The sequence below is a fragment of the Ambystoma mexicanum genome, chromosome 7q, assembly GCF_040938575.1.
Source record: "Ambystoma mexicanum isolate Mex_15411 chromosome 7q, UKY_AmexF1_1, whole genome shotgun sequence".
NCBI lineage: Eukaryota > Metazoa > Chordata > Amphibia > Caudata > Ambystomatidae > Ambystoma > Ambystoma mexicanum.
Window position 1 is genome coordinate 579,605,718 of NC_090941.1, and position 20,097 is coordinate 579,625,814.

Genomic DNA, 20,097 nt, shown 5'->3' on the forward strand with positions numbered 1-20,097 from the left:
GGTTGTGAGCAACCAACCATGGCATCCCTAGTATTAGCCTGAACTGAGGTGCCTTGATGAGATCGAATGAAATAGACTCCCGATGTCTGTCCTGTCACAGCAGCAAGGTTACCCTGGCCGTGCACTGGGTTACTGGTCCGGAAGCGATTTCTGTCCCATCCACGGTGGTTACCTTGTCCATAGTTGGCTTAGAACACAAAGGAAGCCCCATCTCTGCTGCCAGTTCTTGATCAATATAATTTCCAACTGCTGCGCTATCGATGTATGCTTCAACGGCATGCATTCTTGCGCCTGTTGGTGGTTAAGATCACTGGTACTGCAAAATGCGAGGTCAGCAACTCTTTCTTCTCACTCGACAAACTGACCTCTACGTTTGTCGAGCTTGGTAGTTTCCCGATTCCTTAGCTTCATCCTTCTCTGTGGCCCGACTGTTCTTCTTGGGGGTTTTACTGGACAGTCCTTCAGGAAATGTCCTGGTTTCCTACAATACAAACAAAGCTGTTGTCTTCTTTTGTCCTGCTCTTGTTTTGCTAATGGAGGCCGTATCCCTCCAATCTGCATGGGTTCTACAGCATTTTCAGGTACACAGGGTGTGTTTTCCCTTGGTCTAACATACACGGTCCAAGGGTGCGTCTTAGACCAGTCTGCCTTTCGGTCCTACAACCGGTGGCCTAGCTGCACGATCAGATTTATGAATTCTGCACAGTCTCTTGGTGGAACAACCACCTGGGCTAAAATGTCCTTTAATTCGCCTCGTAAGCCTCAATGGAATAACGCGGTTCTTTTGTTTTCTGGCCACCTAGCTTCGGCAACCAGTCTGTTGAAGGTAGCAATGTATGTTAACAAGCCCGGATTCCCCTGTCGGAGGGACAAGAGTTCATTGTCTACTGCTTGTTCCTGGGTATGGAGAGCAAAACGTTTTTCCATTTCTCTCTGGAACCCCCCCAAAGTCATGTAATAGAGGATCGTCATGGGTTACCAACGGCACCAACCAATATCTGCTGCACTACCACTCAGCTATGATAAAACAAAAGCTACCCGAGCTTGGTCGTTTGGAAATGCTCCAGGCCTACAAAGAAAATGAAGGCGGCACTGATTAATGGATGCTGCATACTTCCGTGGGTCGCCTGAGAACCTTTCTGGTGGTGCCAGGGGCACTGTTCCAGGTAACGTGATCTGTACTGGAGTGGGTGGTTTGGCGAGGTTTTGCATCATTGGATTGCTTCCAGGTAGAGGCATCTGTCCTGCCTGTGATTGCAAGTATTGCCTGCTAATCTCTTCAGTGCGTTCTTTGATCACTATTGGGTCTCTCCGGAGGTCATTAGTCTCTTGTCGGGCAGAATGAACCTCAGCACGAAGCTCTCCTAGTAATTGGGCCAATTGGTCCATTTCTGATGTCTCCATGGCGCCCAGGTGGATTTGTTATGGTAGGCTTTGTGTTCTGTTACGCTCACCTGGTATCCACAGAGACGCCACCCAGCTGGGTTATTCGCTGGTATGCTTCTCAGCTTTGCCCTGATGTGGTCTGCGGGGAGGGTTCTGCCTGAAAAAACAGGAGGACTGTGTTCAAGACTGACCAACTGGTGTACGCATCATCCCACCACCTCTGTATGCTTTCAGTCCCTCTGGCCCCCTCTCCTCACCTTGTGGTAGAATTAGGCGTGCTCTCCGTCCTGCCTTCTTTGCAGGGGCGCGTTGTCTTTCATGGGCGAGTGCGGTCCAGTTACTTCACGGACGCCGGCCCGTTTGATATTGTTCAGGTAGGTCTTATTGCTGTTCTTAAGTTTTGTTGCTATCCTGCATGCCTTTCTTTGTTTAAAATGTCTCTTTTTTTCTCCCTTAGTTATGCTGAGCTTCAGCACGGCGAACTGGCTTGGTTGAGCCCTGCTGGTAAATGATGGCGCATTAAGAGCGCTATGATGTGGTAAGTAAGCGCTATGCGCAGTGCTGCAAAGTCTTGCCTTTGCTAGCCTGTGCTTTCCTTCCTTGTAGGTCGCAGTGTTCTTCAGCGAGAGTGGAATGTCCGGAGTGGTGCCAGCCGAGAGGAGACCAGCCAGGTAGGCCTTTTGAGCAGTTCGTAATTTGTAAATGTCTCTACAGCTTTCTTTAATGTTGCCTCTATCTTCCTCTTTCAGATCCGGGAGGCGTGCAGATTCGAGGAAGCTGTTCTCAGTAGCTGCGAGTATTTAAAGATGAAGACAGCAGGTAAGATGCTGCTGCTAATGATGTTCCTTTTGTCTCCTTGCAGGTTCTGCTTCTCCGGGGGTTGGAGGGAATAGCTGGACACGATGAGCGTCACGTTGCAAGCTGCAAAGTAACACGAAGCATGTTCCCCAGTCAGGGTGTGGTTTATATAGCCCAGGTAAAGTAGTACCAGAGAAAGTAGTTCCAGGCCTGCCACACCCAAAACACTAGACCGCATAGCTTGGTTCTTAGGGAACCAAGCTATGTGGATGCCTCCATGTTGGATGACAATACAATAAAGTAGTTCCCAAGCACATTGTTGTTCATGGTGTATGAGCCTGGTGCCATAGGTGCCAAGACTGGCCCCATGAGGGCTTTTGAAGAGGATGCCAGGCTCTAGAGGCCCGAGTCCTGACTCCACCTGGCCAATGGGTTTGCCAGAGGGGTTTTTGGGCGAGGGTCATGACAAACGGGCGATGAGCGTGCTATACATTTGCCTTCGATGACATCATACTCAACGGAGGCCTTCGAGGGACATCAATTCACTGCCATCGATGCACAGCACCCTCTCCCGAAATTTCCGAAGCAGCTGAAGCTGGGACAACATGTCAAAGATGAATAATACGTGGGAGGACACAATCCTTTAGAAATGGGCATTCAAAAAAACATATTGGAGAGGAAAGCTGTATTTGGTTCAACAATATTTTGCTGTCCGGGGGCGTGGTCAAGAGGGCCATGTGAAGAGACGTGCGCTGAGGGAGCTCCTCTGATCCTGCATTGATCCTGTTATAAAAGTGCATGACTAAACGCCCGTATACGCCTATAACTCCAGGTGCAGACTTATGAACAGAGCAGATGTGCCTGCTGAAGTTTGCAGGGATCGCAGTGGAGCCGCGACGTAGAAATTCCCAAACAAAGAAATTGTGAGCCGGACGGAAGAAGGAGGCAAAATGGCCGCCCGACAGCACGGACAAAGGAATCGGCTGACCGAAGTGCCGTGAGATGACTGCAGCGGACTGGAGGGACACGGCAGTGCTCCAGTGGAGGGCATATGCGCTCGACAGGATCCGAACACCCGCAGTGGGACAGGATGCCTTTATAACCCTTCTGAAGTGTACAACGATTAAGTAGGACCGCAAATATATGTGCATAGACTGACGGCGGTCGGAGCGTGGGAGGCCTGGAATAACCTTTCTGCGGTAGGAAACGGCTGAGTGTGGCGGGAGTTGAGACTTTTAGCCACCGGTTTGGCACTGTGACAGTGGAGGGGAAATGGCGGACGCCCGCGGGCAAAGAGGAACACTGGGAAGAGGAGCTGCGAGTGGGCAGTGACCGCAGTGCGGTGTAAGGCGAGACGGGCGAATAAATTTGGGAACTGTAATGTATCCACAGTAAGATACATTTAGACTCCAGCTAGCCCTTGAGACGTGTGCGCAGCAGCGCTCCAGTACCACGCTGCACCGAAGCGGTACAGTGTTGCAGGCGGGAGCCTGAACTCCTGCAGGACAAAGCCGGAAAGGAAAAGAAGTCACTGCCGCGTGCCGGTGGACACTGTAGCATAAAGCCCGACACGCGTTCCGACTCTACACTATCGCGGAGACGGAGGGCATGGGAGCCCTGCATACCGGCAGGAAACGGGGGAGTGATAAGGCCAACGCTGGCTGAGGAGAAAGACAGACGTGGACAAGGAAAGGTCCTTGGAGCATGCGAAGGCCACGGAACACCCGCACACAGTCAGTGTATAGATCGGAACTGCGCAATAATGACACCTGAGGTGGTGTCCCAGGATAAGGCTCAGAGCCTTGCAAGGCTGCCGGCGTAGAGTGAAGTAGCAGGACATTGAGTGCATAACATGCTGCATTGCAATCAGAGGGCACACTAAATAGTGCCAGTACAACCCCAAGCGTAACGGGGGCACTTCCAGGGGCACAATTGCCTTGGTGACAAATGGGACTTGTCGGTGATCCGGACAGGTGACACGAAGTACCCCTGCGGAGGAATTATCTAACTACGTGGGAGAGCGCAATCCATTGCGACAAACGGGGAATAGGCCCAGGGCGCTGGGGTGAGGGTCGCCTCAGACACGAAAGACAGCAACGGGCCGCCCCTCCGGAACTGCGTACCAGTAGTGCGGACGCACTGCATGAGAGGTGGCACCACTGCATACAGGGCAAAGGCTATGGTAGATGCTCTGCACCGTGAACTGTAAGTAGGAGTAGGCGAGTCCGAGACTCCAACGGAAGGGAACTAAAGACACGTCACATATTGGTGTGTACGAAGGCAGAGAGGGTGTTGGGCAGAGAAGGCTGGCGGAGCTTCTGAGGGTTTGTGACCCCCCCATGCTTTGGTAGGGCATTGGAACGAGGAGTGTGCCCTTCTCCCCCTGATTGTGGAGCAGTAGAAGCGGGTGGACCCACGACATACAGCTGTTGCGTCATGTCGAATAAGCCTCTCAGACAGAAGGTGAAGCAACCTACGCTGGACGATTTTGCCAGAACACCGACAGGCCCGGAAAGTGTTAGGAGCAAAGACAAGCCTCCCGCAGGTGGCATGGCCGCCGTGAGTCCAAATCAAGAGGTTCTGTCTGCAATTGCGGATTTGAAAGCAGATTTGAAAGCTGCCTGGGAGGCCAAGCTTGAAACAGTAGTGGCTGAACTGAAAACTGTGTTGGACCTTAAGGTCGGTGAAGTGCAGGAGGAGGTGAACCTACTTCGACAGGATGTGAGGTCCCTGTCGGAGCGCACAGAGAGCCTGGAGAAGGAAGGGAGCTCGAACACAGCGGACTGCGCCACACACAAGTCGGAACTGCATGCCCTGGTGCAAAGAGTGGGCAACCTGGAGAGCAGAGCGGAGGAAGCGGAAGGGCGCGCCCGAAGGAACAACATCTGCATTGTGGGCATACCGGAGGGAACAGAGGGCCACAACCCCACGGAGTTCATCGAAAACATGCTGTTACAGGAGATCACCGGGGGAGTTCTGTCTCAAGGATTCGCTGTGGAACGAGCGCACAGGGCTTTGACGAGGAGGCCGCCGCCCGGCAATCCGCCCAGGCCAGTGATCGCCAAGATCCTGAACTATCGGGACCGGGAGAGGATTCTGGAACACTTTCGCAAAGGTGGAACAATTAAGCGAGGGGAGGCAAATATAACAGCCTACCCGGACTACACCCTGATGGTGCAACGGAGCCGAATGAACTTCGGGGCTGTTAGGAGACTGAGGGAGGCGGGGCAGAAATACATGCTACTTTACCCGGCGAAATTGAAGGTTTTTCATAAAAACAGAACTTTATTTTTCAACACTCCGGAGGATGCCATGGGATGGCTTGATACGCAGGGCTGCCCCCAGGAGCCAGATGTCCAGGCGGAAGAGATAAGTAAATAGTGATGGGAGCACAGTGAAATTGTGCGGCTTAAGACTCTGGGACTTGATTATAGTCATTGAAGTGGCCTGTTCGTAGACGGTCCTGGAGTGGGATAGATAATGCATTGTTTGCACTATGGCTGTTGCTTCAGGAGGGAGCCTTTCAGGGCTAGTCCTCACACCCCCATTTAGTATTAATAGTTAAGTGGCCACTAGGGCGACTTCACCCTACTGAGCTCTGAGAGTACAAGACAGGGCTAGATGTGGGGGTGCCTGAGATCCAGGGATGGAGCTGGGCAACAGTTGGGGAGGAAGTTGTTGGGGAAGGAATGTGGGGGGGGGGTAGGGAGGAGGGGAGTTTGGTGTGTATATAGTTTTGGGGTGTTTGAGTTTAAACGCGAGCCTAAAGGGAATAGCCCTAGAATTGTATCTGTATTGCGCAGTTGGATGGGGGCGGCTGGGAGGGAGGAAATGGGTATTGATGAACCATGGGGGAGCTTAAAATAGTGACATGGAATGTCAGGGGATTCAATAGCTATCTTAAACGGAACAGGGTTATGCTGTATTTGAAAAGACAAAAGATAGATATTGCATTGTTACAAGAGACGCACTTGACCCGGGAAAAACTGGAGCTGGTGAGGAGAAAGTGGAAAGGTACTGTAGTGGGGTCTTCGTACTCGGCCTATGCAAGGGGTGTGCTGGTCTGGGTGGCTCCGCACGTCCCGTTCCAACTGATGCAGGAAACGATGGATACTGAGGGGTGTTTGGCCATAGTGAGAGGGGTGGTAGAGAATAAAGAGGTGTGCATTGTAAACACGTACGCCCCTAATCAAAACACGGCGGAGTACTTCCGGACTATGTGCACCAACCTGAGCTTGTGCGTGGGTAGCGCAGTGATCTGGGGAGGGGATTTCAATTGTGTGCTGAACCCCGCAGTGGACAGGTCGGATGACAAGATGGTCAGGCCTGCCCCAGCAGCTAGGGCATTGCAGTCGTTGTTAGACGACTTTGGACTGGTGGATGTGTGGAGAGCTAAGCACCCTAATGAGAGGCAGTATTCACATTACTCGGCCCCACAACAGCTACACACTAGACTTGATTATGTCTTTGCCACGTCAGATGTAATGATAGAGATTGCTCATATAGAATATAAAGCGAGGGTCCTGTCGGATCACTCGCCCTTGGGCGTGGGGTGGCAATATGGCCACCCTAGGGCATGGATTCTGACGTGGCGCCTCCGAGCGGAGGCGCTCAAAGACCCGGCTTTTCGGGAGGATATAAGAGAAGAAATCATAAGTTATTTTGAGGTGAATACAGGCAGCGTTGACTCGGCGGGGACACTGTGGGAGGCTTTCAAGGTGGTGGCACGGGGTGTGGCCATTGCTAAATCAAAAGGCCTGCAGGATGGGGTTCTGGCTGATTTACAAAGAGTGGAAGGCGAGTTAGAGAGAGAACTAAAACGTGAATTCATAGACACCGAGCTGGTGCTTAAACTACAGCAACAGTGCACAGAATACTGGGAAAGGCTCTGCAACCTCAATTACAGAAAGTACGTTGAGAGACAACATGCGGGTGGAGATAAAACGGGCCGTCTCTTGACGTGGCTATATAAATGTGAAACCCCGAGGCCCCCGATTAGGACAATAACCAGGGAAGATGGGGAGGTGCCAGACACCCAAGAGGGAGTCAATAGGGAATTTGCGGATTACTATAGAGAGTTATATGAGGATAGAGGAGGAGTTAGCCGGGACGAAATGCTGGAAACTCTGCAAGACATTGGGTTGCCTAAGATAAGCACAGAGGAAAGAGAAGAACTAGATGCTCTAATTACGTTGGAGGAGGTAGTTAGGTAGCTACCTACTAGTAAGGCTCCGGGAGCAGATGGATTACCTAGTGAATTTTATAAAGCACATGGGGCGGAAGTGCTCCCCCCAATGTTGGAAATGCTCAATGAGGCGTTTGAGGTGGGACGGTTGCCGGAGTCGCTCAGAGAGGCGGTCATAATACCGCTCCCTAAACCTAATAAACCTGGGCATAGCTGCGGACCGTATAGCCCGCTGTCGATGCTGAACCAGGACAGCAAGATATTGACGGCTGTCCTAGCGAATAGACTGCGGAAAGTAATTGGCAAATTGATACACCCGGACCAAACGGGCTACGTCCCGGACAGGAATATTACTCACAACCACAGGCGACTCCATCGGGTGATCGAATGGGGCTGTGACAATGAAGGAGAGATGGCAATCGTGTCTTTGGAGGCGGTAAAAGCTTTCGACTCGGTCAGATGGGCGTGGCTGCTGGCGGCTTTGGGAGAGTATGGAATGGGGTCGGGGTACATTAGGAGGGCGGAGATGCTGTATAGTGCGCCACTGGCCAGGGTACGGAAGGGTACAGTGATATCCGAGAGATGGCAACTTAGCAGGGGCACTAGACAAGGGTGCCCCTGGTCCCCGATGTTGTACATTTTGGCTCTGGAGCCTCTGGCACTGTATCTGAGGCAGCAATACGATCCGATAGGTATCGAGGTTGGGGGGGAACGGCACTTGATATCCTTGTATACGGATGATTTGTTATTATATTTGAGATACCGGAAGAAAACCTTCAGCATATTCTGGAGGTGATGGAAAGGTATGCAAGGTTGTCCGGTATAGCTGTGAATCCCCAGAAATCTAGCATTTTCCCTCTGGGCAGTTATAAAGGAATCCCTGTGGAAAGGTTGCCGGTGTTGCATGTGTCGTGGACTGTGGGCTCTTTCCGCTACCTGCGAATAGATGTGTGCCATACGGCGGAGGAGGAACACAGGTGTAATACCGAGATGGCCATTGAGAAAATCCGCAAATGCATGAGATTTTGGGAGAAGTTGCCCTTAGCGATGATGGGACGGGGAGCGATGCTGAAGATGGTGGTTCTGCCTAGGCTCCTGCACTATTTTAACAATATTCCACATATGATTCCTAAGAGGTTTTTTTGTTCAATTAAATGGTGTGTGTAGAGACTTTCTGTGGCATGGTACCCGAAACAGTAGCGCTCTGGAAGTTGCAGAACTTTCACGAAAAAGGGGGCGTCAAGCTACCTAATTTTGTGGCCTATTATATAGCGAGTCAATTACAGGTTGTGGCCAAATGGCTCTCCGATGAAGCGACCCCGGAATTTAGATTGTTCGGGTATGACTGTGCCCCGTTTTACTTGAAAGAAATTATCTGGTTGCCTGAGTCAGAAATAAGGGAGTACCCGGGGATGATGAGGCTTGGGTGGAAAATGTGGCGACGAGCATGCATAATAATGGGGGACCCGCTCCCATGTTCCCCGCAGGTACCTCTGGTTGCTTTGGCGGGAGGAGATGAGCAACTGAGGGTGATTATCAGAACCTATTGGGAGTCAGTGGGACTGGCAACGTTGGGTGATGTATGGCAAGAGGGGGCCATCAGGGAGTTCGAAGGACTTGGAGAGGAGGAGGGGCTACATGGGGGCCAATATGTTACGTATCACGGGCTGGTGCGGAAGATTCGGATAACGTGGCCTGAGACAGTTCTGGCAGAGGAACCGGACACCATTATGGGAGTGATATATGACACAACTGAGGGGGGACATGAAATCTCTAGATTGTATGAGATGGTAATGACTAAGGTTGGAAAAGAATTGACACATTTGAGATTGGATTGGGAAACAGAGGTGGGAGCCCAAATGGAAGATGGGATGTGGGAGCGGGCCCTGGGATACCATAAGAAAGTATCTAGGAATGCCAGATTGCAGCAAATACAGTTGTACGTAACGCACAGAGCATATATGACCCCGCTGAGGATATCTAAATTCCGGAATGCCGGGAGACAGGCGTGCCCTAAGAGCGATGAGGAGAATGCTGATATGACACATGTTCTGGGCGTGCCCAATGATCGAGGGGTTCTGGAGAGAAGTTGCACAAAAGCTAGCAGAGAAAGGCGTCACGCTCGCCGTTGATACGGCTTGGGCCTGCTTGTTGGGAGGGTTTCCTAGGCCACGGAAGCTGAAGCATGTTGGGAAACTGAAAGACTTAGCGTAAGTGCTTGCAAAACGAAGGATAGCTATGGGATGGAAAAAGTGTCATAAGCCACGGGTGGAGGTGTGGTGGAAAGATTTACAGAAATGGGCGGAAGCTGAAATGGTGGTGTGGCAGGAGGCAAGTTGCATGTCTTGGGAGGAGGAAGTGGGTACCCTGATGGCGTGGAAAACATTGATATCTGGCCTATTTGGAACAATGTCAGATCCAGAGGAATCTGATGATAATGACGCCCATCCATGTGTGGCAGATACTGGGTGTGAAGGATAAACAGGCTCACGAAGGGGGGGTGGGAGTAGGGGGGCAGTAAATAAAGACCAATTGATGTTAAATGTAATGATGGTGGATCGCACTGCGTGTTTGGTTTGTGTTGTTGGTTGTATTGAAAAATTAATAAAATTCTTTAAAAAAAATTATTTTGCTGTCCATTCGAAACAAAAGGTGCTGAATCAAAAAGGACAATACAACACCCACATTTAATATAAACATACAAGGGGTTGCACAGTCCAGAAAACTATTTTCAGATGCTAAAATCGTGGGCATGGGACGCCGCCTAAGGATTTTCCTCTGAGAAACATGTCTAGTGGTTGTTCCTTCTCGAATAAGATTCTCAATCGTTGAAAGTGAACAATGCAGTCATGCATCAGATATTTCACCTTGTTATGGGTTTCTTTACTTACAAGCAAAATTGAAAGTGTCTTCTACTTGCATCTTACAAAGCACTCTGGGCCTCATTACGAGTTGGGCGGTATTTCGGCAGTAAATCCCCCGTAATACCACCCGATGGAATTACTGTTAAGACCGCTTGGTCCGGCGGATTTAACGCCAGATTACAAGTGGTAGTGGTGGTGTTAGATCCCATTAATTTGAAGTCCATAGGACTCCATTGGGGATTTCAGTGACAATTACAGCTGGTGGAATTACTGCTGCAGAAAATACTCTGATTTTGCTGTTTTTATCAGCAGAAAGTGGCAGGATTTACCTCCAGCATAATGCTGGCGGTAAATCCCACACTCCAGGCCAAACTCGTAGTATGGCGGAACGGGAAAAGCGGCGGTAATTCCATTACTGCCACTGTTTTCCTGCACCGCCATACTAATAATGAAGCCCTCTGGCTCTTATCCAGCGCTGCCTTAGCAGCGGCAGTGGCCCGAGCAGCAAAACAAAAATGTGGCCCCTCCTCACCTCCACGCACCACATTTTTCAATAGGCGCTGGTGCAAGAGCATCAGCACCCTATTGTTATTAAATGTACCCGCTCCCGAGAGTGGGGCACATTTATTTTCAATAGGGCGCCTGCCATGCCTTTTCGCACCGTGACAGCTAGGGGGAGACCTTGAAAGACAGGCTTGTGCTGGCATGGCGGGGACTAATGGTGCCCCGGGCGGTCGACTGGGCAGCCGTACCCTAAGGCCGACCCTGCTCTTATTTCTCTGGTCATCTCAAAACTCAAAGATCTACAAAGAGCAATTGAGAGGAGCATCACAATCCTGGTGCATTCCCTGTAAGTTTAAAGGATTTATAATGAAAGAGCCTCTTTTCCCTGCTACTGTAAACCTATCTATTATCTCAGCAGGGAGCCCTAATTCTTCAGCTGTAACAATGTGTAGGATAGCTGGCGCGTTAAGCATTAACCTTAACTTGGGGTCATCTTGGATGTCGCAAGTTTGAATCCTGGTTTGGCAGACTAAACTAGTTATACTTTGAAGGTTGTTACTATTAAATTGAGCAACTGCTATAATAAGAGTGCTTAGAAGCTGGCATCAAGAGCTAAATTCAAACCTAATATTACTAATATTAGCCTTGAATCATAAAACTTGTTCCACCTTGGCATAAACACTTTCTATTCTCTACTTGTTTTTGAGTGTACTGAGACAGTTTGACATCAAAAAGTATTTGTGATTGCTGGTCAAACTATGAAGAGCAGCTTTGCGATTTGATTTTCTTCTAAAATACTGCCTATATGGTTCATAGAAATTAATTGTATGGTAGAAGATCCAAGCAAACGCATGTGATTTTAAGTTAATATGGGTGGGTGTGTGTATGTTTATGTGTGTGTAGGTGTATATCTGTGCGTTTTGTCTTTCTTTGTCTTTTGTGCTTTAATACATTTACAATTAGGAGAGTTGTGTTTTGAAGTTGGTAGCATTACAGTTTCGATTTTCCTATTGTTCTACACCAGACATTTTTGATTTCTAGAATTTGTGAAGTTGTTCACATGTTTGATGCTACTGTATACATAAATACTAGTGTTATGCTGTTAAATTAAATGTTTAATTGTGAATTCTTGTTGAATTCTGTGAAAACTATGTACAAATTTGAGACGCGTAAGCAATCAATTAGAGCAATATGAGGCAAAAATGGGCAAACACTAGACACTCAAAGAGAAGTGAAAGATGGCTTTGTAGAGTTTGACCAGCAACTGTACGCTGATACGGGCGGGGAGTCAGAGGAAGATATATTAGATACACTGGAAGACATTCGCCTTCCCAAACTGGAGACACTGGAAAGGGAGAATCTGGAGGTCCCAATCACCCTAGAGGAACTGGGGGAGGTGATCAAGCTCTTACCCACTAGTAAGGCCCCAGGGGCAGACGGACTCCCTAGCAAATTTTATACAACATACAGGGCGGAACTGCTCCCCCCGATGCTGGCAATGTTAAATGAAGTACTAGAAAAGGGAGCGTTGCCAGAATCTCTGAGGGAGGCGATCATTATCCCGCTCCTTAAGCCCAACAAGTCCAGCATAGATTGCGGGTCGTACAGACTGCTATCCTCGCTGAACCAAGACAGCAAGATAATAACTGCAATGCTGGCAAACAGGTTGAGTCCGGTCATTAATAAACTCATTCATCCCGATCAGACAGGGTATGTCCCGCACGGGAACATATCTGATAACCTTAAGAGGCTTCATAGTATTATAGAACAAACTGAGGAGGACCCACAGGAGGTGGCAATAATATCATTGGATGTGGTGAAGGCCTTTGACTCTGTCAAATTGCCATGGCTGATGGTGGCCTTGAGAGGCTACGGGATGGGGCCAATATATTTGAAGTGGGTGCATCTGCTATATAGCGCGCCACTGGCTTGAGTCAAGATGGGCGTGATCATCTCTGATCGATGGCAACTTGGTAGGGTCACCAGACAAGGATGGCCGTGGTCCCTGATGTTGTTTATTCTGGCTTTAGAACCCATAGCCATATACTTGAGGCATCATTACAGGGAAGTGGGTATTCCTACGAAGGGGGGGGGGGCTAAATTTGATTTCCATGTATGCTGATGATATGTTGTTAAACCCAAGATACCCTGAAGAGTATCTAGAATACATATTGGAAGTGATGGATAGGTATGCATCGTTTTACGGAATAACAGTGAATCATGTATGTTTCCCCTGGGTAGGTATAAAGGGATACCACGATAAGAGCTACCATCACTCCAAATACAGCGGGTAACTGAGACCTTTAGATACCTGGGGATCGATATATATCATACACCGGGGCTTGAACATAAACACAACACGGAGAAGTCGGTGGCTAATATAGAACACAGTATGAAATTCTGGGCCAAGCTCACCTTGACTAGGATGGGGGGAGTGGCATTACTAAAAATGGTGGCGTTGCGTAGGTTGCTGCACTTTTACGGGAACATACCTCACATGATACCCAATCGATTCTTTGTCAAGCTCCACAGCCTGTGCAGGGGATTTATCTGGCACAATACTAGAAATAGGATAGAACTGTGGGAATTACAAAACACATGATAGGGGGGGCATCAGGTTGCCAAACTTTGAGACTTATTAATTAGCCAGTCAACTGCAGTATGTCCCCAGGTGGCTCTCAGATGATCCGACACCAGAGTCTAGACTACTAAAGGCTGAATGTGCCCCATTCTTTCTGAAAGAATGGATTTGGTTGCCAAAGGCACAACAGAAGGGATGCACGAGGATGTTGGGATTAGGAGGGAAGATATGGCAGAGAGCTTGTAGGCTATAGAGAACCCAGCCCTGTGCTCCCCACAGAAACCGCTAGTGACATTGACACGGGTGGATGAACCACTGCGGAAGATAATCCGCAGACATTGGGAACCGAATGGTATTGCAACGGTTGGGGACAAGTGTCAGGATCGGAGGGAATTGGAATTTGACACGCTTGTGCAAGACACTGGTCTGCAACAGGGACAACATATCACTTACACTAGGTTGGTGCGGATGGTAAAAAATACGTGGGTGGACATAGTGCTGGAGGGTGAGCCCAACATGATCATTGAAAATCTATGATGTGGCAGATGGAGGCCACGAGTTCTCCCGAATTTATGAGCTGCTCATGTCTAGGGTTGGTGAAGAGGTGCTCCAGTTGAGACGGGACTGGGAGGAGGAAGCGGGGGAACCTATGAGTGACGGGTTATGGGTGAGAGCCCAAAGATATCACAGAAAAGTGTCTAGAAATGCAAGATTGCACCAAATCCAGTTGTATATTACCCACAGGGCGTATATAATCCCAGAGAGGATTGCACGATTCAAGAATGCCAGGATACAGACATGTCCTAAATGTCGAGAAGTAAATGCGGGAATGATGCACATGTTTTGGGGATGCCCGAAATAGGAAGATTTTGGCCGGAGGCGGCGCGTTGCTTGTGAGAAAGGAATTCAACTGGAGGTAGAATCTCTGTGGGCATGCATGATGGGAGGATTTCCCAGGCCGTGCAAGTTGAAACATGTATGCAAGCTCAAGGACCTGGCCTACATACTAGCCAAGCGCAGGATTGCTATGGGCTGGAAAGCTAATAGCAAACCGAGGGTGGAAGTATGGTGGCGCGACCTTCAAAAATGGGTGGAAGCTGAGACTGTGGTGTGGGATGAAGCAGCTAACGGGGGGAGAGGGGGACCCAGAAGAGATACTGATGGCTTGGAGGCAGTTAGTGGCAACAGTGTTTGAGTCGGCTCAGACTGGCGTTGGAGAAAATAACCCTTCGACAGGCAAAGCACAGAACACACCCTCAGTGGAGGTAATAGAGAATGATGGAATGGTGTAAGCTTGTGTGGGGGGTTGGGGTGTATGTGGAAGTCATGTTATTGTTGCATTATATTTGGTTGTTTGTGGTGTAAAAATCAATAAAAACTATTTAAAAAAGAATTTTTTGAAAACTAGTAAAAAAAGAATTTAAATTATCGCCCACTGTTCAAATCGCTCGACATAAGTTGTTTTCTTAACATCTGTGTTTGTGAAGTGGCATGAATCACACATTAACCCAATTCACCATTTTGTTCAAAGTAAATCTCCATCAAATGCTGATTCTGTGGTAAAGTGGGATTCTTGGCAAAGGACTTCATCTACAACTGTGTCTCAAGTTGTAAATGGTTGATGTACTGAAGCTAAATATCTACAGTAACTGTGTAGTGACAGTGCCACGTACGTGTTTGCGATCCCTAATCACCTGCTGCTCCCCGATGTAAGGTGTAGCTCACATATGAAAAGCCTTCTACAAATGAATGTAAAACAATTGTTCTAAAAACTTAGCAAACAAGATATAAAAAAAATGGGCCACAACATTCTAGGATTCTTTTTAAAAACGTAGCTGAACTTTCAAAACTGAATTTTTGTAAAAAAAAAAAAAACAAAGGCATGATAAGGCTGCGACTGACTTGTACAAAACGGGTCGGTCCTGTAGAGCTTCCATTGCGTGAGTAAGAACAGGAGAAATGTCACACGATTCTTGTGTCAACGTTCTGCACTCATCTGAAACAAAAAGAGGAGAACATGTTAGTTATCCGATGGGTGATGCATGGGGACCTTCTCTGAATCTTAACTAGGGCACAGTCATATATATTTTTTAGCAAGCTTTCAGAATATATTTGGGAATCCAGGAACTTAATCTATTGCAATAAAAAAAATTGATATACATTTACACTTAGTGACGTGTCATTTAAAAATATATATTTTGGGGAGATAGGAACCAACTGCTGGATAATTTATTTGCCCATAAAACAATTTAATATTTAGAAATCAATATTACAATAACTTTGAAAAGGAGACAATGAGGAAAAGCAAGAATAGCCAATGTTGAGAGATTGTCAGCTTATGCAAGAGCCTGTAGTCGTTTTAAGTAAGCACGATGAAATGTTAGAGTAATTATTTCAAAATACTGCAAGGAATGCTTAAAACAGACCAATTGTGAGGAACTTGATGCTAAGTCTGTCATAGGGCAAATCATGCCCTGGAGGATATTTCAGAGGAAAACACTGCCAGTGGCAGCCTGGGAGCTAGACACAAAGAGAAAGTTTGTCCAATTTACGTTTCATGGTTTAAAGACGGGGTGGAGCAGAAAACCAGAGGACTGCTGGTGCGCCTGGCTCCATGGAGGGACCAAAACAAGGCCACATTTATTTCTGTTTTGCCCATTTTGGAGCTGGCTCTTCAATGCTTGGTTTTCAGCATTCTTCTTGAGAAGGGTGTTAAGGATCCTGGGGAAGGCCATGCTCGCACTACAGACTCAGCGGTCGATTCATGGAATTAATGTGCGCCGAAAATTCCCGCGCAGAGGTGCCAAAACGTGCGATTCGCAGTAAAAGTGCGAAAATCGCAGTGCAAGTGCGAAAATCGCAGGGAAACCAGCGCACATCGATTCATGGAAGTCTGTGCGCGAGAAAAACATTGGATGTGCGCTGAAAAAGTGCGTCGCGCACGCCGGCGCACAGGTCATCCAACAGCGTGCGCCACGGCCACTGCGAAATCGCACATAGCGCGGCGCACATCACAAAAGTAGGCGGAACACGGGGCGTAACACTTGGAATGGGGAACAACGCGTGAAAATATGGGCGTCACGGGGGAAGTACAGGAGGCAAGTGCGCGGAAAGCCCACACGCTCACCTACAACCCGTATTCATGGAATCGAATAGGGCAAACCAGCACACGGTGAAAGACGCGCACGGGCCAAACAAGTATGCCACAAGAAAGAAGGCGGCAGCGTCCCTGCGCCTGAAATAAATGTGCGCCAAAATGTGCGCTAACAAAAAGCACCCATATACAGCCATGATGAATGGTCCATACAGTGGCCCTCTAGGACAAATGAGGTGCAAAGGGGTACCGACAAACACGGACACCCGCTGTGTGAAAAATAGCGTGTGCGTGTGTTTCTGGGTGCGTGGGAAGTTCCACACGCGATTGGCCTAGGTAGGTGTACTTCGGGGTGCGCGGGAAGTTCCACACGCGATTGGCCTGGGTAGGTGTACTTCGGGGTGCGCGGGAAGTTCCACACGCGATTGGCCTGGGTACGTGTACTTCGGGGTGCGCGGGAAGTTCCACACGCGATTAGCCTGGGTACGTGTACTTCGGGGTGCGTGGGAAGTTCCACACGCGATTAGCCTGGGTACGTGTGTTTCGGGGTGCGCGGGAAGTTCCACACGTGATTGGCCTGGGTACGTGTACTTCGGGATGCGTGGGAAGTTCCACACGCAATTGGCCTGGGTACGTTTACTTCGGGTGCGCAGGAAGTTCCACACGCGATTGGCCTGGGTACGTGTATTCCGAGATGCGCGGGAAGATTCACACGCGATTTGAGCAGGGTACATGTATTTCGGTGGTGCCGGGGAATGCTACACGTGATTTGGCCGTGTGGGTCCTCTCAGGTGTTCCCTCTACACCCTCCATGGCCCCTGCAGGCAGCCCACACCACAGGGGACTACCCTGCACCCCTGCTCATGTCCCACGGGCAACCCATCCACCATGTCCATGCCCCCCAGCCAACCCACATGTCACTTGGCACTACTGATCACCAACACATGTCTCCCAGCACCCCCACCCCACAGAAGTGCAGGGCACCCTCCACCAGGCCCCCACTCATGTCTCCCATCACCCCCACCCCCCAGCAGTGCAGGGGCAGCCTCCACCAGGCCCCCACTCATGTCTCCCACCACCCCCACCCCCCAGCAGTGCAGGGCACCCTCCACCAGGCCCCCACTCATGTCCAACTCATGTCCCCCAGCCACCCCACCCACCAGCATCCAGGGGCAACCTCCACCAGGCCCCCACTCATGTCCAACTCATGTGACCCATCACCCCCACCCACCAGCATCCAGGGGCACCCTCCACCAGCCCCCCACTCATGTCCCCCTGCACCCCCACCCACAAGCATCTAGGGGCACCCTCCACCAGGCCCCCACTCATGTCTCCCATCACCCCCACCCCCCAGCAGTGCAGGGCACCCTCCACCAGGCCCCCACTCATGTCCCCCTGCACCCCCACCCCCCAGCAGTGCAGGGCACCATCCACCAGGCCCCCACACATGTCTCCCAGCACCCCCACCCCCCAGCAGTGCAGGGCACCCTCCACCAGGCCCCCACTCATGTCCAACTCATGTGTCCCATCACCCACACGCACCAGCATTCAGGGGCACCCTCCACCAGGCCCCCACACATGTCCCCCTGCACCCCCACCCCCCAGCATCCAGGGGCACCCTCCACCAGGCCCCCACTCATGTCTCCCAGCACCCCCACCCCCCAGCAGTGCAGGGCACCCTCCACCAGGCCCCCACACATGTCTCCCAGCACCCCCACCCCCCAGCCATGCGATTTGCCTGGGTACGTGTATTCTTGGGGTGCGCGGGTAGTCTCCCATGCAATACCATCAGGGTACGTGTATTATGGGTCCGCGTGAACTTCCACACGCGATACCAGCAGGCTACGTGTATTACAGGGTTCACGGGAAGTTCCACACGCAATTGCCCTGGGTACGTGTATTTCGGGGTGCGTGTGAAGTTTCACACGCGATTTTGCAGGGTACGTGTGTATTTCGGTGTGCGCGTGAACTTCCACACGCGACTGGGCCTGTGAGAGTGGGGTATGTGTATTCCAGGGGTGGGCAGGAATATTTACTTGCAACTGGGCCCGGGAGAGCGTGTTACGTGTATTCCTGGGGTGGGCGGGAAGATTCACACGGTCGCCTACAACGCGCCGAAAAATAAATGGTCCAATCCTGAAACGCGTACGCCAGCATGAAGCAGGCGTACGTCAACCCGCGCAGCATAAAAGTGCGCGCAAGCAACAAACAAGCTCAGACGCCAGGATGCATAAACCGTTCCTAGCAGCAGTGGCCGTGGGTTACCAAAGGAGGAGGAGGAGGATAGTGAGGGCCCGGATTATCACTCCCAGAACCAGCCTTTTTGGGATGCCTGATGACCAGGTGTATGGGAGGTACAGGTTTCCACCACACATAATACTGGACCTGGTCAGTGAGTGGGAGGATGACCTCACATCACCCACCCTGTGCTCCCAAGCACTCAGCCCCCTGGAGAAGGTCCTTAATGTACTGCACTTCTTGGCCCCTGGATCATTTCAAGTGCCATAGTGGGTGGGGTGTCACAGGCCACACAGTCACGCTGCCTACACCAGGTCTTGAACATCATCACTGCACGCCCATCAGTCCGCAGGCACATATACCTGCCCAGGACACCTGCAGAAAGGCAGGCTGCCGCCCTGGATTTCTACGGTGTGGCACAATTCCCCAAAGTGCTAGGTGCCATTGACTGCACCCATGTGGCACTACGTCCCCCCAGGGCATCTGAGCACATCTACAGGAACCGCAAGAACTGGCATTCCATCAACGTGCAGGTAGTATGTAATGCCAAGGGAATCATCACCTCAGTATATGCCAACTATCCAGGGTCCACCCACGACAGCTTCATTTACCGAATGTCTACCCTAAGCCGGGACCTAGAAGCTAGGCGGCATGGCGATACATGGCTGCTTGGTGAGTATGAATGCCACTGCACATGCATGCATGTCAGATGCAGAGTTATGTCACTACCCCACTAATGATATCCATCACCTCCTCACCAGGGGACAGTGCCTACCCTCTGAGCACCCACATGATGACGCCAATTCGGAACCCCATCACGCCTCCCGAGGTAAGATACAACACAACCCATATTGCAACCCGGGGCATAGTGGAGCGCACATTCGGAGTGCTCAAGTCACGCTTTCGCTCCCTTGACCGTTCTGGCGGGCAGCTGTTATATGCGCCCCCAGTAGTGTGCAGGATCATAGTGGCAGCATGTGTCCTGCACAATGTTGCAACACGCCGGGGCCTGGCTGTGGACATGGTGGTGCCCCCACATCCCCAACCACATGCACGCCCGCTGCGCATGGGAGGGGAAAGGGCACGGGGTGAGGCAGCCCGTACGCAGCTGGTGGCTAATTACTTCACATAGAAATCACACCCCTGTGGAGTGCACACAGCCCTGGCACATACAATCTGATAAGCAATGATGACTCGACCTGACAATTATGAACTGTCAGAACCATAGCAGCCTGAGATTGTTCATGTGGAAGTGTCGCCCTGGAACTCTATGGAAATGGCTTCCCGCAGAGTCGCCAGTGCCGCCCGCCTGTCCCTGTCGGACGCCAACATGTCCTCCCTGTGTGACTGGCAGATGGAGTCTGTTGCCTGCTGTAGTCGCTCCATCAGCCTTTCGGGGGGGGAGGACAATGGAAGTGGCCACCCTATCCATGGCCTGAGCCATCAT

General features: G+C 50.4%; 1 protein-coding gene across 2 annotated transcripts in view; it reads right to left on the reverse strand.

Annotated features, from left to right (window-relative positions):
- Positions 1 to 20,097, reverse strand: part of COG6 (component of oligomeric golgi complex 6) — a 1,358,763-nt gene that overhangs the window by 839,210 nt on the left and 499,456 nt on the right. For both annotated transcript variants that reach the window (XM_069639705.1, XM_069639707.1), the window contains exon 8: positions 15,221 to 15,314. In XM_069639705.1, coding sequence (XP_069495806.1) covers positions 15,221 to 15,314 — 94 coding nt within the window. The remainder of the gene's footprint in view (positions 1 to 15,220; positions 15,315 to 20,097) is intronic.